This window comes from Acomys minous, assembly GCF_964271855.1.
Source record: "Acomys minous genome assembly, chromosome: 2".
In the NCBI taxonomy this organism is placed as follows: domain Eukaryota; kingdom Metazoa; phylum Chordata; class Mammalia; order Rodentia; family Muridae; genus Acomys; species Acomys minous.
Window position 1 is genome coordinate 88,858,297 of NC_140484.1, and position 27,285 is coordinate 88,885,581.

At 49.5% G+C, this 27,285-nt stretch overlaps 1 protein-coding gene across 13 annotated transcripts in view; it reads left to right on the forward strand.

Annotated features, from left to right (window-relative positions):
* Window positions 1-27,285, forward strand: part of NAV2 (neuron navigator 2) — a 367,465-nt gene that overhangs the window by 96,156 nt on the left and 244,024 nt on the right. For 11 of the 13 annotated variants that reach the window (XM_084772850.1, XM_084772858.1, XM_084772861.1 and 8 more), the window contains exon 2: window positions 16,875-16,992. In XM_084772850.1, the coding sequence (XP_084628976.1) occupies window positions 16,875-16,992 (118 nt within the window). Of the gene's footprint in view, window positions 1-83; window positions 155-3,782; window positions 3,864-16,874; window positions 16,993-27,285 lie in introns of those variants that run through there. The other 2 variants (XM_084772853.1, XM_084772863.1) reach the window with 2 other exon arrangements.

Genomic DNA, 27,285 nt, shown 5'->3' on the forward strand with positions numbered 1-27,285 from the left:
GAACTAAACACCCCTAGAGAGGGCACCGGCTGCTGACCACCGCTTGAGGATCACACTACTGCCCGCCAGCAGGGGTCCAGTTATGCCTATAAGCATCAACGTATGGGTCCCTGCTCGGGACCAAAGTCGTGATTCCTGTGACCATTATAAAGTGGTGAGCAAGTGAGGGCCAGTGGCAGCGTCTCTGGGGAGAGCTGGTAAAGCTTGTTTGAATCTGGCTTTTGTTTGCGATGGTTCCAATGTACAGTCTGTGTGGTGTAAAGCTGTAAGTTCTCTGAGAGATCGCCCTTCGCCCTTCTCCCTGTGGCTTTCTGTGTCATGTGTCCTGGTGCAGGAGGGCTGGGTGGTGTATTTTTAGAGCAGATGGAGAACGGTCTGTCTGGATGTTATTGGCGATCTAAGAAAATACAGTTGCACACATTGGGGAGGGGGGCACAGCCAGAGGCCAGATGAGCAGGGTCACCATGGCAGCAGATGTGGCCATCTCCATCTGGCTTCTTAATGGGGACTCAGCAGGTGCAATGCGGGGGGGGGGGGGGGGACAACACGATGGGCTTGGGCTTGTGTCAAGGCTTGGAGGTGTCAGAGGGCAGTCCAGAGGGCTTCAGTTGTGGGAAGGATTGGGGGGGGGGACTAGAAGGAGTTCCTACCTGTTAAGACCCTGGCAACCCTGGCATATTTCTCCTCCTCCTCTTCCCCCTCTTCCTTCTCCCCCTCTTCTTCCTTCCTTCCTTTCCTCCCTTCTCTTCCCTCCGTCCTCCTCCCCCTCCTCCTCTTCTTCCCCTCTCTCTCAGCTCTGGCTATCCTGGAACTCACTCTATAGACCAGGTTGGCCTTGAACTCAGAGATCCACTTGGCTCTGCCCCTTTCGAGTGCTGGGATTACAGGTGCACCCCACCACACCAACCCAGCTGTGGCTGTGACATATTTCATGAAGGGTCTTACAGCCTTTGCTGCCCTTGGCCAGGACAACCCAGCTTCCCACTTGTGGAAAAACCATGTAATAGCTTGTGTTCACAGAGCAAAGAGGCAAGGTGCACTTTTTGTCATCAGTATCTCCTTAGCATTCAGATGAACCATGCCACACATGGCTAATGGCAGCCTTGGACACTGGTGCCATGGCAGTGTGATCAAATAATCAAGGTAGTCACTTTGATATATGTGGTCTGAGAGAGTGGCCAGAGGCTATAGCCTCATGTCTGGGAGCTCCTCCTTAGCTTATTCTTGTAGAAATGGCGTGTATCCCTCCCCAGGCTTCCCATCCCCCTCTGGATCAAGCCTGAAGCCCCATTTCTGAGGCAACATTAGCATCACAAGGTGTCAAGCCTTATTTGGGGAAGACTGGTGTCCTGTGTATAACTAACTGGCCTTACAACGGCGCACTGTCCAATGTTTAACCCCTGCAGCATCTGCCTAGTGAGCAGACACTTGCAGAAATAGGAAGGACCCCTGCATAAAGAGAGCTTTGAGACCCAGGTTTGGGACCACCCTCTGCATCTTCTCACAGACAAGCGCCAGGAAGTCAGTATTTCTTTCTGCTTCTATGTGTTTGGGGAATTGAACTCACATCACCAGACTCACACGGCAAGTGCCTTTACTGGCTAAAGCATCTTGCCAACCCACTTCCGTCTTCTTGTTGCCTTCATCCTCTGAATGTGCTGGCTCATCACAGCAACGAGGTTGTCAAGGAACTGGGCACATGTCCCTTCGACTTTAGTTCTCTGCCACCGTGTAGGCACAGCAGTAAACAGCATCGTCTTGGGGATATATTTGTTACCTCTTGAGCTCCAGAGTCATTGCCCTGTGAAATGGATTTCTTTTGAGGGTAGGGTGTTAAAAATAGGCTTCACCAGAAGGAGGCTATTAATGTTTTTTGAGCCGTGACAAACACAACCAGTGTGCTTGGGTGGGGATTTCCATTCCCTGTTAAGCCTGGATAGGCACAAGAGTCAATTTCCCCCCTTTTGTAGGAACTGCGCACTTCCGTAAATGTCTTCTAGAAAGTTCTCTCCATCTTGGCTATCAGAATGAACCTGGCTGACTTCTGTACCTCCCTTGAGATGTGATGATGTATGGACCGAACTAGAAGACTAAGTGTGTGCTGCTGATGCTGATCTGTGTCCAGCTGGGCACGAGTGGCCTTATCTATGCAATGGGATGCACACATGCTCCCACCCTGTCTTCCAACATGGCTAGGGTTGGGTTGTGAGGGCCCTGTACATGGGAGGCAGACACAGGTTTGTTGTGGGGACTCCATTATTCTTCCTGAGATGACTCCATCAGCATTTCTTTTCAGGATTCTAGAATAAGTATGCTTGTGTGGACTGTCCTTTTGTGTCCCAGGGCCACTCTGTCTACTGGCTAAGGGAACAGCCCTGCTTTCTGGTAGTCTTTCTGGTAAAAAGCCTATTGTGAAAACACAAAACACAACAGCCTGGGATGCCCCCATAGGCCTGGCAGCTGTGACATCTGAGCTCGGGAAAGGCCCAGGGCACGAGGCACAACAGTCACTTGGTCACTCCACAGAAGCCAAATCTCTTAGCTATTGAGTTGCTTGGAAAGGATTGAGGCTCCCATGTGGGGAAGGACAGTGGAATGTTTCCTAGGGAAGGCAGTGCCACTGCCGTGAACTGCCCGCAGTCCAGAGTTTTTAAAGCGACTTCCACACAACTTTCTCACCCACAACACAAGTGACAAGTGACCTGCGGTGCTCTGACCCCTTTGGACAGTGTCAGACCTTCTAGGGTGTGTCAGTGTCTTCCTGAGCAGGCATCTTGGTCCTCTGCTAACCGCCTGCCTGGGGCTACTCTTGGGTGCTGGCTTCCGGTGCTGTGGTACCATGCTTGTCAGAGGAGAAGTTGGGAGAATCTGTGGGACTTCCAGTGTATGAAGAGGCTGAAGTCAGGACCTGCCTCCAGGCCTCATTTCACCTCATTTCACCAACTCCCTGTGTGTCACACACGGCCGAGTTTGTGAATTTCAGAATAATTTCACCAGACAATGCCTGTTCACCTAGCCAAATGCTTTGGGGGGTCAGCGCCTCATGACTTGCTATTGATGATGGATACATCCCTTGAACACAGTGATATGCATTCGTGTGCCTGTCTATATACATAGATTCAATGCATATCACACAGGCATACCATATTCCTGGGCTCTAAGCAATCTAGGGCCCACCTTTTCCTGGGTGAGACCATGGGAGGACCCCCCACTGTCCTGCCTTTGTCCTGTGCCTTTGGGGGCCTCTCTGGACTTGTTTCACCTAGAGCAGTCTGAGTGCATCAGTGTTTCCTTGCTCAGGACATCTGGGTAGGAAACACGGTTTGGATTTGGAAATTGTAATCAGCCCTGTACACCTGACTTGTGTCTGTGTGGCCCTTTAAAAAATTAAGTGTTGGGTCTGGAGAGATGGCTCAGCAGATAATCCCACTGTCTGCTTTTCCCCAGGAGCCACAGGGCAGCTTAAACCTCCTCTCACTCCAGTTCCAGGGAATGGGGTGCCACTCTCAGCTTCCACGGGCACCAAGTGTGCACGTGCACTCTCGGGTGAGTGCATACATCACAAACACACATTCAAACAAAAGGTCGATGCACATAGATAACAGCAAGAAATAGTAATGATAAAAAAAAAAAAGTTAAACAGCAACAAAATCCCTCTTTTACAAGACAAAACCCACTTCTGGCAGGCTTACAAGATCGCATAGATACACCCACCCTCACATCCGCCCTGCCAAAGCTAAAGCCCAGCCTGAGCTAGAGATGTAAATGCTAGCTGGCAAGAGTGACTCATTCTGTGAATGGAGCTCCGTGCCTGCCTCTTCGGTTCGGACCTCTCAGCGTCCATGGAAAGGAACAGGGGTCAGGTGAGTTTTGATCACCCAAGCCAAGGCCAAAGGAGGGGGATGAGGAACACCTGAGCCAGCCAGACAGGTGGCATGCATCTCTGTGTGCCAGTCAGTGCCGGTGTGAGAGAGCAAAGGGGCCCAGAGCCAAGACTGAGCCCTGAGGTGCATCAGCCAGGAGGGATTTCTCCCTTCACCAGGTACAGTGGTGCTGCAGAGGGCTGGCTGGTGCAAGCTCACCGCGCACCCCGTGGGCCATATGAATGAATCTGAACCAGAAATAACCCAGTCGCAGCTTTGGTGTGCTCTTTCCTGTACCTTTGTGCACTGAGAAGCAGGATTTGGTCAGTCTCTCTCTCTCCCTCCCTCCCTCCCCGTCCCCCGCCCCCTCTCTCTCTCTCGTGAATCCTCTGCTTGCCCCAGAAAATCTGGGGAAGATGCACACATTCTGTAGAAGATAGAGTAGATGGGACAGGACGTGACTGGTCAGTTGCTGTCCATTTTGCCTCACTCACGCAGCCTTTAAGTCCTGCTGCCAGATCCCCAAGTCTCACAAGCCTCCCTGAATTCTCATGCAAAGCTTTTTTCTTGTTGTTATCTACTCCCTTGCATTTGCATATCATGTCCTTCTATCTACAAAACAAATCTCCCTCTTGGGGTGGGGGTGGGGACAATAATTCATCCTTCTTCTCCCGTCCCACCTGTGTTCCCGCCAGCATAGTCCACGGTTGGCTTTTCAAGGGAACCGCCTGGCGGGCAGCACTTCTGCTCCCTTGGGGGTGAGTCCTCCCACCCAGCCAGGAGAGCTGCAACTTCTTGTTACCCCCAGGAGCATCCGAAACAGTAAGCTTGTAGTGAAGTAATTAGGAAGCGATGAGTTCTGAGCATTCATTACCACTTTAAAAGTGTAATTTAATTGTAGGCGTTCATGATTTTTGCATAATGTCTAAGTTAGCCAGTTCCCAAAGTACTCTGGGAATGGGAATGTTTGCAGTCACCTCCCTCTGTCACTGCTCTGGTGGGTTTGTGTCTTTAAACTGTGCTTTTGATATGGGGGATCAGGTGCGTCCTACAGGCAGAAAAAGTGCCTCACAGCAAAGTGTGCCTTACGGGTGCCTGTTCTGTGACTGGTGCGTGAAATACCTTGTTTTCAGGGGCTTTAAGGTTTAGCAAGTGAAGGGTAGCAGAGTCATCTCCCTCACCCATTCATACAAATCTCCATCCCATTGATGTCTTTCTTCCACACGCTGATGCACCTGCGCACCCATTTGCCCCCTCCCCCTCCCCTGGACGCCACTGCGGGCTTGCCTGTGGATCCACCTGTGTGCTGGTTTTTCAGATACAGATTTGCTTTCGCAGTAGTGAGGCTCCTAACTGCTGGCCGTGTGGATGGAGTAAATAATTCCAAGTCGCGAGGTGAAAGTTGCCTGCTGATGGTTTTGCAGCAGCTGACAAGAGCAGAGTTATACTCGATGCATTTGTGGATATGGGGTGGGGGTGGGTGGAGGAAGGGGCAGGGGTAGAGAAGACTCCAGGAGTAGAGGGCCCTAGAGGGCTTGTTTACAGGATATGCAGGGATTGTAGAGAAAGAAGAGAAAACGCTGGCAGGATTGGTGTCTAAATGTGAGGTGTATCCCCATCCGCCCCCCAGGTGCATGGGTGAGGAGGGTTCTCCAGGGGAGAACACCTGCTGAGGGACCTGTGTAAGGGAACAGTTGAATTTTGTGAGCTGGAGGATTGCAACTGAGGAGAAGACATAGTAGTTAAAGGCCCGATTCTCTGAGCTGCTCACCTCACCATAGATGAAGCCACCCTTGCCTTGTGTGCCTGAGACTATTGTCCCACTATACAGATGGGGAAGCTGAGGCTTGGGAGTCAGGATTTACCTGAGCTCACAAAGCCTCAGAATCGTCTCCGTTCCAAAAAAAAAAAAACCTGTGTTATAACTTAAAATGGAGGGGCTGGCGGGACGGCTCGGGGGCTAAGAGCACTTGTGGAGGACCGTGTTTCCAGAATTTCCAGAATTCACATGGTAACTTATAACCATCCGGTTCCAAGGGATCTAATGCATTCTTCTAACCGGGCACATAGACACATGGTGCACATACAGAGATGCAGGTGAAACATTCTTCCACATACAATAAATCATTATAATTAAAAAAAATATATAGCTTAAATCACAGCTTCCTGGGAAGAAGCTCACCTGAGATCACCCTTTAGAATTACTCCCAAGTAGGACCGTGAAGCAGGAGAGCAGACCTTCGGGTCCAAGAGCAGCTTTACTGGGAAAGATGGACACACACACACACACACACACACACACACACACACATACACACACCGCCGCTGCCGCCACCTCATATCATGGCAGGGGCCCCGGAGGAAGCAACATACTCTATGGTTCCTGGAACATCAGGAGAGACAATAGCATCATGACCATAGCCATCTGTCCTGTGACCTTAAAGGGAGAAAGAGAGCCTTCCCTTCAAACCCACAGATCAAAGGGGGAATTCTGCTGTTGCAGGTTTTCAGTGTGTGTGTTTGTCCAGGATGCTTTATACCATAGGATAGCCTGGCTTACCTTAGGTGCCAAGGGGCACAGAGGTGGACATTAGGTAAAACCATAAAGTTACTTTACAGCTACATGCACGCTTTCTTTTAAAATGTTTTTCAAAAAAATCTTATGTTTACCTTGTGTGTCTGAATGTACCGTTCTGCATGCTTTTTGTGCACAGTGAGAGCCCATGCAGACCAGAAGAAGGTTCTGGATCCCCTAGAATTGTAGTTAAGGATGGTTGTGAGCTGCTCTGTGTGTGCTGGGAACCGAACCTGGGTCCTTCGCAAGAACAGCTAGCACCCTTAACCACTGAGCCATCCATCTCTTTAGAAAAAATGGGCTGAGCCAAGCGGTGGTGGCCCAGTGGGCCTGGGGCTTATATCTCTTCTATCCCTGTTGGCCTCTCCCTCTTGTCTCTTCCAGGGTCAGGTACTTCCTAGGAAAGGGGCATATTCTTCCTGGAAGCCCATTTTACCCAGAATTCAGTCCAAGTCAATGTAGGAAATATAAGGCCACATACAGGATGTTAAGTGTGCCTGTCGCTCGAAAGTTCACTAGCGAAAATGTACCAGCACGCTGCACCTACCTACCTTCCTCATGAGGAAGCCTCTGAAGGCAGTTTGCACTGACCTGTCTAGAGGCCACCACTATCTTCTATTGTTTTTCATAGGTTCTCTTTGAGGGCTCACTGGTCAGTCCCTCTCAGAGCCCCCCTCCCACCTGACGAGTTTGGGACCCGACAGAGATCTTCACGGTGTCTGCGTTCTCACCACCCTTGGGTGCGGCTGCCCTGCCAGATGGGTCCATTGCTACTTCTTGTTGAAAGGGGGTGTATGCTGCCTTACATGCCTGCTGGGAGGACTCAGTCCTGCCCTTCAGGTTCTACCCTTCAGGTGGATGGGAGAGAATCGCCCTAACTTGGTACCCTGTGCATGCAGGAAGAGGGAGAAAATGGTCCTGACACTGGCTCTCTTGAGCCACTGGATTGTGCTGTTCAGATCTGCATCCTAAGGTTGATGGCCCTGGTTTTATTCAAAGATTACCTTCTTTGCCATTCCAGGGAGGCTCTGGGGAGATACTGAGACTCAGTTTACTCTTGGGCTTCCTGGGCCAACCAGAGCTTTGTTTGCTAGTGGCTCTGTTGTGTGAGACGTGAGTGAACGTGACCTTTCAGAGCCTGGTTGTTTTGTTTTGTTTCAGGTCCTATCTTGGCTATTTTTCTCATGGCTATGACAAAGTGCCTGACAGAAACAGCTGCAGGAGAAAGCGTATGATTGAGCTCACATTTGAGGGTACCGTGGGGGCAGGAACAGCAATGGACGCATTGTATCCATAGGAAGCAGAGAGTAACTAATGCCCGTGCTCAGCCGGCATTCGCTGCACCTATTAGAGTGGTCTTCCCTCTTAATCTAAGCCGTGCAAATCTAAACCACGCTGAGAGCTCTCTCACAGACACTCCCAAAGCTGTGTTTTCAAGGTGATCCAGCCAAGCTGCTGAGGTTTGATTCCTGTGGATGATACACTCGGGCAGTTATTTATTCAGTGTCAGTTTAGTGAGCTCCTTCAGTGTGCCAGGTAGTACTAGGAAGCCTTCTTGCCCCCTGCTGCTATTGGAGAAGGGTGCAGATGAGACCACAGCCCTTGTGTAGGGACGAGCATGCCCCTAGCACAGTCGGTGGCAGTGCTCAGGTGCGAGCTTTGAATCCTGGGAAGTGTGGTCCAGAGCATCCTGTGCTGTGGGAGAGCAGAGTGTAGGGAGGATGCTCCTGGGCATTGCATGTGGACCAACTGGGGTGTGGAGGAAGCAGATGCTTAACTTGCTCATCCTTAAAGATGTGGCCAGTCCCTCCCAACACCTTCAGCAGTTCTCTCTTTCTCTCTCTCCAAAGGCACGGTTTCAAAACTTGTGCAGTTTTGGTGTACACACCCACCTGGAGCTTGGTCATGTTCCTAACATACAATGCCACCATTGTGTGGCCCTGGGCTGTTCCCAGGCCCAACCCCAGCATTCTCTGTATAGGGTCCCAGGCCAGCCTGGCTCCACAGACTGGAAGAGCAGGAGAGGACTTTACCCCTGAGCACAGCCCTGCAAAGGTGGCACGTGTTATATTGACATATTTATTTATTTTTGTTCTCCTAATACTGTTGTGAAATTGTGTTTGCTTTATTTCTTGGTGACATGGGAAAGTGTCAGTATCCCTGTGGAGGTAGGTCTGTCAGTACCTACCCAGGGACAAGAGTCCAGCCCCTTTCCCAGGGACTGGTGGTACTGTGATAGTTATTGTTCAACCAACCCTTCTCACGGCTTTTCCCACACTGCTGTGACACGTGACCCTCCACAGCTTGTGGATTCAGTGTGAGGCCCTTACAAACACTGTAATGCTTTTAGGTACCACAGCCACTACTGGCAAACACTGCCCACTCTTGTCCAAACTGGGGGAATCTCTGACATCTATACTAGTAGATGTCCTTGCAACTAAATACCAGACAGAAGGAAGGGAGCCAGTGGGTGGCTCCCAATACCTGTTTCCTTCTTCTGAGTCCTGACAGGGATCCCTGCTCCATGCTACTTGATGGCTCTATTCAGTGTACCCTACGAGCACAGGTTGGCAGTGGGGTACTCAAGTGGGGGGCTACAGAGAACCCAGTCACATCTCAGTGTTTCTGCAACCCAGCTTTCTGGTGGGGTCCCCTTGCTAGAGGAACCAAGCCTTTCTCTCTTGAAATCAGCACAAATGGCCACAGGTCTTTCCACTTGTGTTTTCCTTGGGGCCAAGTCCTGTCAAGACACTGAACAATTCTTGCTCTTTTTTGAGATAGGCCACTGTGTAGCCCAGGTTAGCCTCAAAATTGTCTTCCTGTTCAAAGACTGTCAGTCTTTTAAGGAGAGTCTGTTTGATTTAGCGAGCCCTAGGAGCATCCTTGAGTATGTCCCAATGGCCTTGTGTTCAGAGTGATGACGCCCCTGAAAGCCAAGAAAAGGGGAAGTTGTGGCAATTAGCAGGCTGTATTACAGCTTTCAACGTAATAATCTATTTGGAAAGATTGCCAATTGAATAGCTAAAAACGTGAAGCTCTGAAGAGTGGCCTCTTTCTGCCACCAGGAATGACCTTTCCTCTAAGACTCAGCGTTCAACTTGAGTATTGATAACAGCTTTGTGTTTATACATTGTGCCTGACACCAACATTGTGTTAGCTGATTACGATGCCTGTGAACTCACCTCGTATCTAAGGCACCCATATGGCAGCTACATCAGGAGGGACACTGAGGCTCGTGGGAGACAAGATCCACCAAGGGACCCACGACTGAGAAGGCTGAACAGCTCAGCCTGGTCCACATGTACACTCGAGGCTGCAAATGTTGCCTTTGTGAGGCTAGAATGTTGTATCATGTGCCTAAGATGGGAGTGCAGCGAGAGCCACTGCCATCAAGTTAGCCACTGGGGTACTCTGAGGACTCCAGGCAAAGGTGGATTCTAATGAACAATGGAGGTGCAGACAGGTATTCTGACCCTGTCTGTCTGTCTGTGTCTGTCTATCTGTCTGTCTGTCTCTCTCTGTCTGTCTGTCTCTCTCTCGCTCTCTCTCTGCCTGTCTCTCTCTGTTTCTCTCCCTCCCCCCCCACCCCCCAGTTTGGCTGGTGATGCAGAAATGAACATGTCATTCTTATCCTGCGTAACAAATGTGCCTTTTTATTTCTTCCAAGCTGGCATTCACTGAGGGAGCACGGACCTTGCTATGATTAAAAAACAAAACAAACAGTGATAATACCCCATCTGCTGGTACAGTATTATCTTTGTAGCACTGGGTCATCAGAGCTAAGGCATTTGACTGCACAGTGCTCAGGCAAAGGAAGGATGTGATCTTGATGGCTTGACCCAAAGTCTTGACTCAAAGCCAGACAGTAGCATCTCCCGTACAGCTGCAGATGCCAAGTGACAGCTTTGCTCTGATCACCAGACTCCTCGTTAATATTTCCTTCTGAGACGCCTCTTACTCCTGTTCCCAGGAATGACCCTCCTGGTACCCTGCCTTCTGCCTAAAGCCTGTATTTGTGGCCTGTTCCCTATGCCTTCATTCTAGCTCTTCTGGTGCAGCTTGCTTTTTTTTCCCGTGGGGTTCCTAGTTACAGAACGGCCTCGCTAATTGCAGTCCACGCTTAGAAACATTATTATCCCCTTGGTTCAGCACAGTGCCAGCATCATCTGCTAATCAGATCCTTTCCCTCCACTGACTGTCAAAAAAATCTCCCCTTTGGGTTTCAACTCCAATGGCAGAGACTGATGCGAAGTGAGAGGCAAGTGAACTTGGCGCTCTGGAATCCTGCCAGGGTCTGCAGAAAGCCCCATTTGCTGCCTGGGCCCTCTTCCTCTCCTTCCCACTCCGATTTTTGTCGACAGCAGCTTCTGTAGCGATATCACCTGTGCAGCTCAGAGGCTTTGGGTAGGGGTGTATGGGAAAACTCAAGGCTATCGATGCCTGCTTCCACATCAGTGTGAAACTGCCCTGGGGCCTTCTAACCTGCACCGGTTTGGTGACTTGAAGACCATCGGGGTTTTATTCTTTCTTCCTCACTCAGATTGTGATCACGGTGAGTCTGCCTAAGCCGCAGTGGCCTCCACATCCCCATAAGTTGGAGGAATGAGAGGATTGGAGGTATGCTTTTGGCTATCCAAAGCCTCAGGCTCCCGCCCTGCCTTGAAAACTTTCAAACACGCTTTAGCTCGCTGCTGCAGAGGCACCGAACCTAAGGAGTAGGCCTCTGATGAATAGTTAGCGTGTCTCTACTGCCGTGATGAAAACACCATGACCAAAAGCAATTTGGGGGAGGAAAGCGTTTATTTTGCTTACACTTCCGCACCACTATTCATCATTGAAGGAAATCAGGGCAGGAACTCAAAGAGAGGCAGAAATCTGGAGGCAGGAACAGATGCAGAAGCCATGGAGGGGTGCTGCTTCCGGGCTTGCTCCTCATGGCTTGCTCACCCTACTTTCTTATAGAACCCAAGACCTCCAGCCCAGGGTGTCCCGTCGTCAATGCACTGGGCCCTCCCACATCAATCACTAGTTAGGAAAATACTCTGCAAGCTTGCCTGTCCACAGCCAGATCCTATAGATGCATTGTCTCAACCGAAGTTCCCTCCTCTCGGATGACTCCAGCCGTGCCTAAGGGAAAGCAGCCAGCCAACAGTATCCCTTGGAAGGTGTGATAACTTGTGATTGACCAAGAATCAAGTAAGAGAGATAAGACTGAGTTCATGGATAGGACTGAATTCATGGCCACACTTAGCATAGCCTGTAGCATCTGACTTTAAAAATAAATCTGAATGGTTTTCTGTAGTTCGTATCTTCCAAAGTCAAGAGCTGGGAATGGGAGAGGAAGGGAAATTCCAAATTATCAAGGACCCATGTTAGATAGTCCTCATGGCTACACTTGAACGGGATAATTAATTTCCCTGCTGTATTAGTCAGAGTTCTCTAGAGAAACAGAACTGATACAATGAATGAATCAATGTATCATCTATCTATCTGTCCACCCATCCATCCACCTGTCTATCAATCTATCTATCTACCCAGCTGTCATCTATCTTATCTATCAACCTATTATCTATCTATACATATAAGGCAGTAAGATATAAGGTATAATAAGGTACCAGGCAGTAGATATTATGTTGTAAAGGAGTTTATTAAATGAACATGGGGGGAGAAGGAAAAAGGGGAGGAGTACCCCAGAGAGAGACAGAGGCAGAGACAGGAAGAGTAAGAAGAAGAGGGGAGGGGGAGAAGGAGTAGAGAGAGAGGAGTAGGAGAGGGCGGGGGAGACCACAAGGATGGTTTATTCTTTTATATGGCCCTGGATAGGGCCACACCCCCATGACAGGTAAGCAATGACATCATAGGTAGGCAGATTTAAGAACTCTAACATACACACACATACATACATACATACGTACATATATACATACATTGTATTTATTAGAGTAGCTTACAGGGTATGGTCCCACTGTTTCAGCTGTGACTGTCTCCCCATGGAAAGTCTAAGAACCCAGTAGTTGTTTGGTCCGCACGGCTGGATGACTCAGCTGGTCTTCAGTATATGCTGGGATTCCCAAGAACTGAATTTGCCAGTGAGAGTGAGTGAGGGCAAGCAGGCAAACAGCGAGTACTTCCCGCTTCCATGTCCTTTCTAGACATGTGACCTAGATCAGAGGTGGATCGTCTCTCTTCCAAAGATCTGGATTTAGGGTGAAACCTGCCACTTCAAGTGATTTCAATCAAGAAGAATCCCTCATAGGTACACCCAGTCACCTGGGTTGTAATTAATTCCACATGTAGTGAAGATAACAGCCAAGAATAACCATTATTCCCACTCTCTCCTCTTTAAGAAACCATTTTTAATGTACCCTTTGTGTTTTGCCTGCATATCTATATGTGTGCACTATTTGCATGCAGTGCCTACAGCGGCCAGGAGAGGGGGTTGGATTCCCTGGAACTGGAGTTGAATAGCAGATGGTTATAAGTCACAATGAGGGTGCTGGGATTTGAATGCCTCCCTTTCCTACCCCATCTTCTGGAAGAGCAGCCAGTGCTCTTAATCTCTGAGCCATCTCTTCAGCCCTTCCTCTTTTTAATTAAAAAAAAAAAATCATCTGGTTTGGAGACTCACCAAGCGCCCATATCCTTCGTTTTCATGGGACCCCCCTCTTCTCAAGACCCCCCCCCTTTTTCAGTACATTATAGCCTCCTGCCATGTGCCGGAAGATGGGCCAGATACGGTGGTTGCCCACAGCGAGTGGTGGGAACTCGAGGGTTGGATCAGGAAACTGAGAGTGATTTCATGGGCTGGCAGGCGCTGGAATTGAGCCAGGGAGTCCCCAAGTAGGGCAAGCAGCAGCACAGCGGAGACGGGAGAGCTGATGACTTTTCCGGGTGTGGACCATAGTGGGTACTGCTGAGTGCCTGCTTGGTGCAGCCGTGTCCTCTCACTTGCTCTTTGGAGCACAGACTGGCAGGCTCTTTTAGGAAGAATCAGAATCAAATATTTGAGGTTTTTAATGGGCCAAAGATTTCTGTCACAACTGCTCGGCATTGCTTTAGTGGTGTGAAAGCAGCCAGAGACCACAGAAGGATGTGGCTGTGTCCAGTGAACTTTACCAACAGAAACAGGTGCCCCTGCTGGCATTAGTCCAGGCCACAACTTGCCAGTACCAACTTATAAAATAGTTGATCGAGTCCCTACTTTATGGATGATGAAGCTGAGTGTGCTGGTTTGAATGAGAACGGCCCCCATAGATCCATATGTTTGAATGCTTAGCCCCTTAGTTGGTAAAACTAGTTTGGGGAAGGATTGGGAGGTGTGGCCTTGTTGGAGGAGATGTTTCAGTGGGGATGGGCTTTGAGGTTTCGGAAGACCGTGCCACGCCTAGTCTCTCTGCCTCTGACCTATGGATCAGATGTAGGCTCCTGTGCCCGTACCTGCCTGCCTCCTGCCACCCCTCCTCAGCATGATGGTCGTGAACTCACCCTCTGAAACTGTAGTCAAGCCTCCAATTAAACATTCGCTTCCATGGTAATGTTATGGTATCTCTTCACAGCAACGGAAAAAACTAAACTGAACTAAAACAACCAGGAGTGAAAGATTATTAGAAAGTTACTTGCCTCGGGCCAGAGGCAGCTTGGTCAGATCCCAAGGGTCTGAATTGTACCTTCCCACATACACTGCCCCCCCCCCCCCAACCCTTTACGGGTTGAGGGCCTTCTGGGAAGTGTATGCATGTGTGTGTGCACAGATGTTTATACACTCCTGGGGGAGGGGGGGAAGGTGGCTTAACCCTGGCTTCCAGCTAGAATGTATAAACAGCATGCCTACTTTGAAGAACTGTAGCCACCTAGGACAGCTGGATTGTGTAAATAGCATGGCTACTTTGAAGAACTGTATCCACCTAGGAAGGGACAAAAGTGGGCCTCTGACCAGAGTCCTGACCGAGTTCTGCTTCTCACTCAGCTGAGCCCTTTGGTGCATGGCTTTAAATTTCTGTGTGTTCCCGTGGTCCCTTCCGCATGGCTGGTGAGATGCCTCCAGGTTCTGAGAGATGGGTACCGCCCTTCTTAGCTGGCTGGTATGCCAGTCAGCTTTCCATCACTGTAACAAAATACATGAGAAAAATCTATGAAGAAGAAAGGTTTATCTTGGATCGGATTCAAGGCCTCAGTTCTGGTAAATTATGGGAAGCCCAGAAAAGCTTGGGCAACTTACTCATTGGGTGATTTGCTCATTGGCATTCAGATAGCAAGGCCCAGAGCAAGCCTTGGGTCTTGATCTATTTTGAATTCTTTCAGCATAACTCAGTAGAGAAGTGAGCCTATAGGGTGTCATGAGGGATGAATGGCCTAATATGCAGACTTTATTCAGAGAAGCAATGTCAAAGATTGTGTAGGAGAATCTGGAAAACTTGCCTTGAGCTTCCCTCCTGTTTCTGCCACTCGCTATGACCTTGAACCTAGTACTTTACCTTCCTACGCTTCAGTCTTCTCCACTGACAAGTGGCTGCCACAATCATGTCTACACCACGGAATAAGGATTGGGTGCGTTCATATATGTAGCATGGTGAGGGGGGTGGGCAGGAGGTTCAGATGTTCAAGGGCATCCTAGGTTACGTAGACAGTTCAAGTCCAGCCTTAGCTACGTAAGGCCGAACTCAAAACAAAACATGAAAAGAAAGTAAAAGTGTAAGTTCTGTTTCTTTATCAGCTCTCTACTCTTGGGAAACTTGGCAGTCTGGGGAGGAGTCTGACGTGGATATAAGAGCTGGTACCCAAGCTGTTAAATAGAATGTTCCCATGCATGTCGGTCTCCATAATGGATGTCAGAGTGTCTAGTGAGTGGTAGAGGAAGAATTGGCTTCCTTCACCTCTGAACCAGAGTGTGCCATCTTGTCACTTCTGGGGGTAAGGGTCTCACTGGCCTGGGGTTGAGCAGCTGGTGATGCTGCCAGCCACAAAGGCTGTACCCTAGTTTTCTCCAGAAGCCTTAAGAACAGCATCCCCAACAAAGTGAGACCCCCTCAGGGAAAGGATAGAAGGCAGAGGTCAGGGCCACCTGATGCTCTTCTGGTCTTTGACCTTTGTGAATTCTTGGGCAGGCCTACTGGTGGAGGGAGAAGGCATCAGAAGGTTCGGATGTGAGCCTGTTGGAGCCAGTGGAGGGGGTGTTGGCCTTTCTCTTGAGCAGTCATTCGTGTCATTGAGAGAGGTGGGGCTCTGTAGGAGCCTGTGTGTCCATCCCCACCCCACATTATCATACAAGCTCAGAAATAAACATAACCCTCCCTCTAAATCAAGGGGAAAATGTTCGGAGGGTCATTTCTGGCTTTGGGTGAGTTTTCTTTGCTTCCCCACTTAGAAGAAAAAAAAATTTTTCTTTGATGAGTCTGTGACGTAGAAGGGCAGGTATGCTGAGCTCCACAAGGAATCTGCTCTCCCACTGATCACCCGGCTTCTGCTTTCTGGGCTGCTGCGCACACTGATCGAAAGATGTTATAGAGCGCTCTCCTGAGCATAGCAGCCAACCTCCTCATCAGAGCAGCCCATGGCCACTCACAAAAGACCCACAAGATCAGCTCTACTGCTCCCCCCACATTTCGCCCGCAGGAGTGAGTAGAGAGGATTTAACGACCCTTACCTGAGATACCAGTCTCTCCCCTCTCTTATATCTCCTAGCCAATTGTGTGTAATTCTGCCACGATTTGCCTGTGGCCCCCTGTGCCAAGGAAGGTGCTAAAGTATATAATCTGGCTAAGGTTAATTGAAGGAGAGATGTCATCTTTGTAGCGTTTGTAGAATCTTGACCGTGAACGTGGTGGCTGGCTTTTAATTAACCTGGCTAAATCTTCATTGATGATAAGGCCATAGTTAGCTCCACTTACATGTATGTGACGGCAGGAGTCCATGTTTCCCTCTTGGCTGCTTCATAAGGGAACCGGGCTTCTGAGAACTCTGCCCTGGAATGGCCTATCCAAAGATGCCCATTGGGTGGTAACTTCTACGTTTTCTCCACAAAGTGAAAAAAAAAAAGATAGAAAGGGGCAAGAAAGGCCCCACTTGTGTTCAGAGCTGCAGTGTCACAAAGCCCTCTGGAACAAACTGTTAGTTCCTTGTCCCCTGTCTGTTCAAGTCTCTGCAGGTTTTGATGCTGTCTTTAGCTTTTCTCTAGGCCCTGACGCAGCTTTCTCACTAGGTAGGACCACTAAAGGCCAGCTGAATGCCTAGTGGCACCATGCACTCAATGTTAATGGCTCTGTTGGCTCTGGAGTTCGCCAGCTTGCCCTTGCCAGCAGGACAGCGACTGTGGCACCCAAACATGGGTCCTAGCAGTTGCCTCTGACTCTGCAGTTGGCCAGTGCCCAGATTTCTAAAGTTGTCTGTGTGCTTTTCTCTCTTTCTTTCTTTTTTTTTTATTTTTTATTTTTTTGTAGATCTACACGGATTGGGCCAATCACTACCTCGCCAAATCCGGCCACAAACGCCTCATCAAGGACCTCCAGCAAGATGTGACCGATGGCGTGCTCCTGGCCCAGATCATCCAGGTTGTAGGTAAGTTCTTGTTTCCCTTTGAGGACTAGCGGGTTACAGCAATGCCAGCCCAGAGAGGTCCAGTGAGCTAAAGAAAAGGGAACCCCGACACCTGTGCCCCACATGCTGACCATTCCCTTGGCTTTCTTTTGATTCTGAAGGTGTGGAGCCCAACTTTAAAACACTGTTCCTGTTAAACTCAGCAGGGCTGGGGGTGAAGCCCAGTTGGTAGAATGTTCGACTAGCGTGCAAGCCCAGGTTCCTTCCCCAGTACTGCATAAACCCAGTATGGTAATGCAAGTCAATATGGCGATCAGGACATGGAGGCAGAGTCAGACATTCAAGGCTATTCTTGGTACATAGTAAGGTTGAGGTCAGCCTGTGCTCTCAAAGGGAAAAAAAATCACAGTAGTATCGCCTTGATCTTCTCAGGGGAAAAAAAAAAACCCAGGGTGGAGGCGGGGGAGACTGGGGCTTTGAAAGGGACACTCTACCTGTTTCTTACTTCCTGTCTGACCCTCTTTCCTCAACTCACATATTCCTTTTTGGGCATACTTCACACAGGAAAAGAAAACACAGGGCTGTTTAATCCTGCCAACTCTAATTGGGGCTGAGAAGTCACAGGCTCCAGAGATGGTTGGTGGTCTCTGGTTTTAACACCAGGGCAAAAGAGCTTGAGCGATGGAATGCTCGTGCCTAAGACCTGAGCTGGGAGGGGCAGGTGGAGCAGTGGGGATGCTGGCCATGGCGCTGCCTGAGAGTCGGAGCTGTGGAGGTCTCCTAGTGAGCATTATCCAGTTGATGGTTGCCATTGTCAACTGTGGCAGCTTGCTAGGGCCAGAGAAGAAGGTATAGGGAAAGGCGGGGGCGGGGCGTGGGGGGTGGGGCGGGGGATGGGGGTGGGAGATTTTCGCTTCTCTGGCTATTGAGCAAATGCCGCTTCCCTTTCAGCTGTGAGACAGGTAAGGTAAGTGGGTTTTGGTTTGAGATCCACAGAAACACCGGCAGTGCGCCTAGGCTGAAAGTCCCTCCCAGGACTCTGTTTCTCTTACTGCTACAGCCAGTGGTCACAAAGGTGGCCATTTAAAAAGCACATCTTTATTGTTTCACAGCTTCCAGAGATCATGTAGGTCAGGCTACGATCACAGTTACGTTCAGGGCGACATCCTCACGTAGGGACTCGCCAGAAAAAGAGTTTGCTTTCATGCTTATTGGAGTTACTGGTGGGACTCATTTCCTTATGACCAAGGGTCGGGGAGGCGGGGACGGGGGAGGGGGGTCGGGGAGGCGGGGGCGGGGGCGGGAGCGGGGGAGACAGGGGGACGGGATGGGACTCTGGTCCCTGGCTTCCTGCTGAAGATCACCCTCACCTCTTAGCAGCTGCTCTTATAGCTTCTTGCTGCATAGGAATCTCAGTCCAGCAAGTCTCTGGAGCCATTGTCCCAGTGGGACGGACTCTCTTACATAATGTTGGAGTTACAGGTCCTGCCCACACTCCCGGAGAGGATTGTCCTAGGTGTGGGTGCCACTGTCTGCACCGTGGGAGGACACTTAACCTGTCTGCTGAGGTGCACTACTTCTCTGCCCGTCCCTCCTCTTCCTCCTGCCCCCTAGTATTGCACACACTGTAGGCTCTAAAGCTTTTCTTATTTTGATTCCTTTGCCCCTAGGAAGTAGATCATAGATTCTGCATTTGGCCAATAGGGAAATGGAGGCTCAGTGAGGTGGAGGAGCCTGAGTGAGAGAGAGAGACCTCTTGCCTGGTGCAGCCACTGCCATCACTTCAGTTCCCTGACTGGGGCACTGGGCACCTCAGACAAATGGGCTGGGCTCACAGCCGAGTGTGTGTGTGTGTGGGGGGGGGGGGGGTGGTGGTGCCGCCTCATCTGCGTCGTTGTGACCTGAATCTGATCTGAGGTTTGATGTCTTGTCAGTAGGCTTGTGGCTGGTGCCAAGCCTCCTTTAAGCATATCTAGAGGTGGTGCTGGGTGTGAGCCCTCCCAGGTGTCAGATGTCAGCAGGAGAGAAAATGGAGAAACGGTCATACCAAGGGGTCTTTCTCGGGTGTTTCTCCATGCCTCAGAGCTGTGGGACATCAGTCTGTTTCTGTTAGCTCTTTTTCCCCTTTCTCTCCCTCCCCCACTCCCTGCTGTTTTGCTGTGTATATCTACTTGTTAGCAGTGGGCGTGGCATACATGTGTATATACATGTGCCTTTTTTATGGAGGCCAGAGGTTGATGTAGGGCACCTTCCTTAAGCACACTCCATCTTTAATTGCTGTCCTTGAAGATTCCCTTTATTAGTTTTACTTATGAGTGCGTGTCTGCATTTGCCTATTTACACATCTGAGTGCAAAATACACTGCGGCCAGAAGAGGGCGCTGGAGTTACAAGCAGTTGTAAGCCCATGGAAATGGGTGCTAGGAACCAAACTTCTCAGGTCTTCTGCAAGAGCAGCAAGTACCCTTAAGCACGGAACCATCTCTCCTGCCAGCTCCATCTCTTTCTTTCTTTTTTTTTTTTAGGCAGGGTCATTAATTCAGCTGCACTGGCTGGCCAGTGGGCTTCGGGGATACACCTTCTCTGCCTCTCCAATTTGGGGTGCTAGGCTTGCGCCACTGTGCCCGGCTTTTTATGTGGATCCTGGAAGATCCGAACTCAGGTTCCCAGGTTTGCATAGCAGGTACATTCCTGACTGAGTGATCTCCCTGGTTGTTCCTCTGACTTGAAAGTGGGTCAGCTACCCTTGTTTTCTTTAGGGGTCTTTCATGAAATGCAAGTTAGAGATCAAATAAGAAACACGTGAAATTGATGTGCTCCCGGGATAGCACTCGGTAGCAGCTGTCTAGAACAGAAGGCAGAGGAAGATGATGTCGAGTGTCAGAGTTGATTAATCATGCCTAGCACAGACTCAAAAGAGGCTCAAGGTGGGGTGTGTGCTGTCAGTTTGCTGAGCACTGCTATGAAGGTGAGGGATCTGTTTTATCATTGCTTGGGAGCATAAGATGCTTCCCTGGGTCTATTCAGATGAATGGCTCATTTGGAACTAAACTGCTGATCTGTCGTCATGGAGGCTCAGGTTAGTACTGACAGAGTTTCTCAGATACTTGGATTTACATGTGTTTTGGATATCAGATTTGGGGGCTTTGATAAATTTCCATATACATGTGATATGTTGGGAATGTTTTAAGACTAAGCAAAAAACTTTATGTTTCACAATCATTTTGTATGCATGGCTTGAAGGTAGCTTCATTCAGTGTTTTAGATAATTTTGTATGTGAAACGAAAGGGTAATGGTCTGGAACTTTTTGCATGAGGCATCAGTTTGATGCTCAAAAAGTTCCAGGTTTTGGACCAGTTTGGATTTCAGACCCTCAGATGAAAGATGCTCATCATGAAACAGCAGCTATTGGGGGGGGGGGCGGGGCACCTCAAGCTCTAGAAAAGGGTAGTTCTGGTGGGAGGGCTGACTTCCCAAGTGCGGTCAGGTACTGGCACACTGCTGTTCCCCTGACTGCTCCATGCCTGGGTCCATGTCTGCTCGGTACATGCATAGATAGAGATCCAGAAGACGGGAACTGGGAAAGCCACACTCCCCCGCCCCGCCGCCCAACACCTGCCCAGTGGCAGCTTAGAGCCTTTGCGGCTTTCTTGTTGCTGTGATAAAACACTTGACAAAGTCTACTGAAAGGAGAAAGAGGTTCTTTTGGCTTACGGTTGCAAAAGCACGCAGTCTGTCACCTCAATAAAGGTGTGGTGGCAGAAACAGGGGGCTGCCTGCTCTCACTGAATCCATACCTGGGAAGAAGAGAAGAGAACAGAAAGTAGTCTTAGACTATAAAGCTCAAGTCCCCCTCCCTCCCCTCCCCCACCCCTCTCCCCACTCACTTCCCCCAACAAGGCTCCACCTCCTAAGGCTTCTACAACCATGCCCAACAAATTACAAGCTGGCAACCAAGTGTTCAAACACATGAGCCTGTCGGGGAACTTCTTTCTTTTGTTTTGCATATTGAGGCAGGGTCATCCTATGTGGTACCAGCTGGCCTAGAACTCAGTATGTAGACCAGGCTGGCCCTGAAACTCACAGAGATAGATACCTCTGCCTCCGCCTCTGCCTCCGCCTCCACCTCCAAGAGTGCTAAGATTAAAAGTGTGCCATCAGAGGCTAGCATTTCAAATGTAAACCACACCACTACCCAATGGAGATTTCCTGATGGGAGAGGAACAAGACCTTCTGATCTTGATGTATACTATCCTGCTTCCCTCCTCTTGAATTCTAAGTCAACACACACACGCGCACACACACACACGCACACACACACACACACACACACACACACACACACCTTTATATGCTCACTGTGAGAAAATTCAGAGTGCATTTGTGTGTGGACATCAATGTGTGCATATGTATATCCACATGGGAGTCTTCCTGAATTAGAGTGCTGCTGCCCACACTTGTAATACGCTGGACCCCGGTCTCTACCCTCGGGCTGGTGTGTCCCTTGTCATACTTCTCCTGGCTGCCCAGCCACAGCTAGAGGGACCTCCATCATTCCACCTACTGTGGTCTTGGGCTTTGTCCTCTCTCGATCTGGGACCACAGTAGGTAGAATGACGGAGGTCTCTCCTTAGTGTTTCTGAAGGGCCAGTTCTGGTCAATGGGGCTGCAAAGAGCCCAGGGTGCTGGAGTGAACTGATGATACTAGTGGGCTATAAGAATGGAGTAAAATATGAACTCTATTGACAATACATAGAAAATTTAAAAATAAGCGCAGCAGTGGAGGGGAGGGAGCTGGACTCTACAGGAGAGTTCTGCTGCTATAAACGCTGCTGCATCTTCCTGGTGAGCTCCTCGGTGTGGGCAGAATCAAGAGAAGGTTTGCTGAGGGCAGGTCTGGCATCCCTCTCCTCCACAGCACCTAGATTTTATCTTTAAGGGGCATGCAAACAGGATGCGTGCAAGATGGACCCTGGTTGCTATGGAGGGGGTTCCCAACGCATATCATGGCCACACGATCTGAATCCCAGCCCTGGTAAGGGACAGATGGGAGCCCTGGGCTTCTGAGATGGTACCCTGGGAAAAACGTGACCTCGCTCCAGTCCAGTTTAGGATGGAGCAAATGGAAATAATCATAAGAAATCACAGACAAGCCCAAATGGCGGAATGTTCTGGCAGCAAAAAAAAAAAAAAAAAGTAATTAAAACAAAACTGTCCTGTGTTTCCCCCAAAAGCATCAGCATCTAGAAAGACAAAGAGAACCTGGGCCAGCATGGAGGGGCTGAGGAGGCAGGACAAGTGGGCTGTGGGTCTCTGCCTGAAGCCTCTGAAGAGAGTAAAATGCTCTCTCAGACATGTTTTAGTCAGTTGACAAAATTGGAGTACTGGCATTGTATCAACACTAGATTTTCTAAGTTTTGTAATTATACCGTGGAAGATGATATCCGTGACCTTTGGAAATCCGTATGGAAGTGCAAGGGGTTCCAGAGCCAATCTGCATTTGCTTACTCTAAAATGACTCAGGCCAGGTGCTTAAAGACACTGATGGAGGCCCAGCTATTTGGCAGGCCAAGGTGTGGCGTTTGACTGGACCAGGAGTTCAAACCACCTAAGCAATATAACAAGACCAGTAAGATTCATGAAGGAAAAAAAAATGTTCCAACATAAAGACTCTGAGGCTAAGAGGAGGGAGAGAGAAAATGGACCTTAGCTTAGATGACAGGGGAGGGGTGGCAAGAAGCAGGCAGGAGTGCTAGGTGGTTGCAGTGGCGGTGGCCTTTAATACCAGCATTTGAGAGGCAGAGGCAGGCAGATCTGAGTTCAAGGCCAGCCTGGTCTACAGAGGAGCCCTTGAGGAAAGGCTGAGGGTAGAGGCCCAGGGTCAACAGGGCAACATCAGGCAGGAACCCCAGGTACCACAATGCTGAGGTCAGGCAGAGAACCAGCTCATTCTAGACTTCGAAGTGGCATAGATGTGTGACTTTAAGAGTCACCTTTTTTTTTCCCCACGTTGCCCCATGCACTGCCCTGTCCCCCCCCACCTCCCCCCTACCCTGCCATGCCCCACTCTGAATGCTGGCCTGTGTTGCCTTCTACACAGTAGGAGGGAGTGCTGCTGTTGAAGATCTGGCTCTTGGTAGCAGAGGGCTTGGTGCTGGTGTGAGCATCTTGGGTCACATGCTACCTAGTCATCACATGCCACGCCTGGGTCCCGGGAATGGCCCAGAAAGCTGTGTGAGTTGCCCTCCATCTGTTTACTTTGCTGTGACTATGGGGAGACACCAGGAAGAGCTGAGAGTGAGAGAAGGAGGGGAGAGAAAACCAAAGAGGGAAGAAAGGAAAGAGTTAAGAGTGAGGCAGGTCTTATGATTTAAAAATAAGATAATAAGATGTTACAGATTAGATTATATGAGGTTTATTAAATGAGCATGGGGGAGAAAAAGAGGGGGAGAGGTACCCCAGAGAGAGAGACAGAGACAGAGGAAGAGGAAGAGGGAAAGAGGTAGAGGGAAAAGGAGTAAAGGGGTAAGAGGGGGCGGGGCTAGGTAGGTCTGTCAATTTTTTATACCGGCCAGGGCCACGCCCCCAAGGCAGGTAGGCAGTGACATCACAGGTAGGCAGAAGCAGAATCCTAACATTCCTCCCTTTTTCTACAATTAAAAAAATGAGGGCGTTGGGTTGCTTTTATAGAAGGCAAGTTAAACAGGAAGAGCTCGTGGGCTCTCATTTCTCACCCCTGTCTGGGTTGCCTTTTCCATCATCCCCAGAACCTTGTCCCATGTGGCTTGGGTCCTGGAACCCTGACTAGGGGACATATCCACAGGGAAGCTGGTTGGGGGGTGCACTCTGACCGAGGACACTTACAACATCTGGTAACCCAGAACCTCAGCCTGTTTATCGGGTATAGCACAGAGGGAGGAGTTAGCTAGTGTGGGTAGACAGTCCCTAGCGTGAGCTGTCTCCGGCTGTCTATATCCCAGAAGGATCACACTAACCAATCGCTCAGAAACACTCATACTCAGACCCCTGAGGAAAGCTTTGCCGTCTCATGTGAGCCTCACTTGGGTAAGGCTTTGTCACTCCTGTGGAACTGAGGCATCTGAGTCCTTGATGTGGCCGTCTGCTCTGGACTTTGGTCACTTAGGACTTCCTCTGCTCCCTCTACTTCGGATGTTCAACATATGGGACTCTACCCCTTCTGTCAGTGACTTGGGGCTGTGGGGCTCCCTGTAAGCCATGTCCCTCCTTCCCTGTCGCCTGGGCTGTCAGCAGCCAGGGATGTTAAAAACTTTCGTTTCACAAGCTGTTAAAATGCACAGAGTTTGATGTCACTGTCATTACTAAAGGTTTGTGTTGACACTTTCCAGTCACTAACTTGTCACCTTATTGCATTAATAGGGTTAAGAATGTCTTTAACGTGCTGAGATATATAAATTACCATAGGTTCTTAGATGTGCCAGTTTCATCATGGCCAAGCACCCTGGACAAATGCACGTTTCTCTGGTTATCTGATCTGGGGTCCCAACCAAAGACACCCCCCCCAAGCTAATGTGTTTGGTTCTGAAGGTCCAACAGAACCGCTGCTGCTCCTAGCACTGTAAGTATTTATGACAACCATCAAAATATTTGGGGATTTAAATAAGGAAGTACTTAATTATATAAAAATAGAAACTAGGTGGCCCAAGACTTAACCTTACTTTTTTAAGAATTTGAGTTTGGATTAGCCCTCTGACTTTCGTCTTTGTGTGGGCTCTCTGAGTGCTGATAAGTGGGTTACGCCCCGTGGGTTTATTTTCACTGTTGTGAATGGCAGTATTAGGTCATGGGAGCTGTGATGTTTGAATTCACAGATGGCACGAGTGCCTTTATGTGACAGACTGCCAGCGAGAATTAGAAGAGTCATTGGACCAAACTCTTTCATTTCCGTTTATCAGGATCCTTAACACTCCCCAAATGACCCTTTAGCATCCCAGCTACCCATCCTGTCAGCAACGTGGGCCCTGATCAGAACCCAGGGACGTGGCCACTGATCAGGTGCAACTACCAGGACAGTGGTTCACAACTCTGGACGATTGCAAACATGCAGGGTCGTGGGGGGGGGGCGGCATGGCTGGGAAGGGGGCAGGTACCTTTGCCATTGATTCACCAGCCACATAGTAGCTCTACCATATGAAAGTCCACGGTCAGCCTCTGTGCTTGCCGTAACTCGCCGTGTGTGAAGGAATGCCATCTGTTGGGAATATTCGGTTATTTTCCTGTCTTCAGTATGTCCATCTGTATTTACTAGCAATAGGACAGCTGCCTCATAGTCGGCAGCAAAGCCTTGCTTCCTTGGGATGTTCTGAATACTCATTTCTTCATTCCACATGACAAATATTTATTGAATGGCTACTATGCTAGGCGCTGCCCTAGCTCTGGGGTTTCGGTAGGAAACAAGGGAGGTGCAAATCTGTTTTTATGGGGTCCGTACGACAGCAATCTGTTCTGAATACTTGTATTTTCTCACGAACTAAAGAACAAATGTCATCCCGCTCACTGAGCTGTCCTTCCCTCCACTAGTGATTGAAGCCAGGGCCGTGTGTTCACTAAGCAAGGCCTCTACCACCAAGCTACACCCTCAGCTGGCTTAGGCTCCGTAAATCTTCTTTTCCCGGTCTTCATTTGGTCTTAAGGCTTTTGAAAACCCCTTTCTCTGGTCCTCAACTTCATCTCTGAAGATGGAGATTCCCCTGGTGGGTCACCACTCTGCCCGTCTAACCCATTTGGCATGCATGAATCAAGCAAATCTGTATTAGCCAGGCTGGCTCACGCACCCCCGCCTCCTCCCCAACCCCCCCTCCACCCCTACCCCCCCCCCCCCCACACTCCAAGCTTGCTTTCCATCTTTGAAATTCTCTCTCAGGATGGAGAACAACAGAAAACAGAAGCATAATCTGAGCTGATAGATGACCTGTAATCTGAGGTTCTTGAAGGCCTGCACTCCCGGAGGCCGTTGTCCTTTTTTGGATGGATTTTAATGATGTTTTTCTTCTCTGTGGAAGTTACAGCCACTGTAGTCATTAATTGTCTGATGAGAAATTGGAGAGAGTGGGAAAGGGATTAGATTGTACAGACAGTTTTGAGCTCTGAGACAATGTGAGAGGTAGCCTTGGCTTGTCTGCCGGGCTCTCAAATCCTGGCTTGGGGAGACAGGAACAGGGGTGTTTCCATGTGTGATCAGTGGGACCAGGCCAGGCCAGCAGGAAGTGCTAGAGAGCCGAGACCCCAGTGTACGTGACATGAGGCACTTAAGGGATAGGGATGAGGGCTTATCCCTTAATATGGACCTCTTAGCTGAGTTTCTGGGCCCGTACCACATGGAGTCATGAAGATCAAGACACCGTCAGGAAGTTAATGATACACAAAGCACCTACTGTGTGCCGGGCACTGTGATATTTTACCAGCATCCTGTGATCGCATTTTCACTGCTCCTCTTGAAGTAGGTGACATCAGTTTCCTTACATAGAAGAGGGATTTATGGACTAGAGAGGTTGAGCGATGTGGCTGAGGAACTCTAGAGCTGATGTGAACAGGCAGATTAGTAGCCTTCTCCTGCTACGTCTACTGGTCCCCTCTCCACAGATACCCTGGGTTGTATTTTCCTAGGAATTCCTGCTTCTGTATGGTAAATTGCATTCACCACAGGAAGTTGGATCTTCCTTCCTCATTAGTACTTGATTCCTTCCTTTCACTTTTTCCAGTTGTGAGGTGCCACTTGGACTTCAAGCATGTGTGCACCCTAATCTACTTGGATTTGCTGTATGGTCTTGGTCAAGGTGTTTTAGGGTCTCACTCTCACCATTCGTTATTTGCCTCCACTGCATGAAGTCAGGACAGTCCAAAGCAATGCTAGCACTTCTGTTTGCAGCTGCCGTGAGCAGCTTCCATTGGCTTCTGCCCCCATTTCATTGACTTCTGCCGAGTCAGCAGTGGGCCAATTTCCTCAGAAGCACCCCATCTTTGCAAAGACACTGCGGTTACATTCGTGTCTTTGTAGCCTGCAGTGCGATTGCTATCCCAGCTCACTGTATCCCAGGTTCGGCATTGCCACAGTGTCCCGTCATGGCAGGATGACTGTCAGTGCAGTTGTCTCTACTTGAAGTGATGATGACCTTGCCCCAGCTGTCCCTGGAGGATGGCAGCTTGATGAGTAAGTCCCGAAGCTTGCTAGATGCGGCTCAGCATTTCACACTCAGCCTTGGTCAGACGGACACCATTGTCGGCCTTAGGACTTGGCTGGGCTCAAATGCCCTGCTGATCAGCACGAAAGCGTCT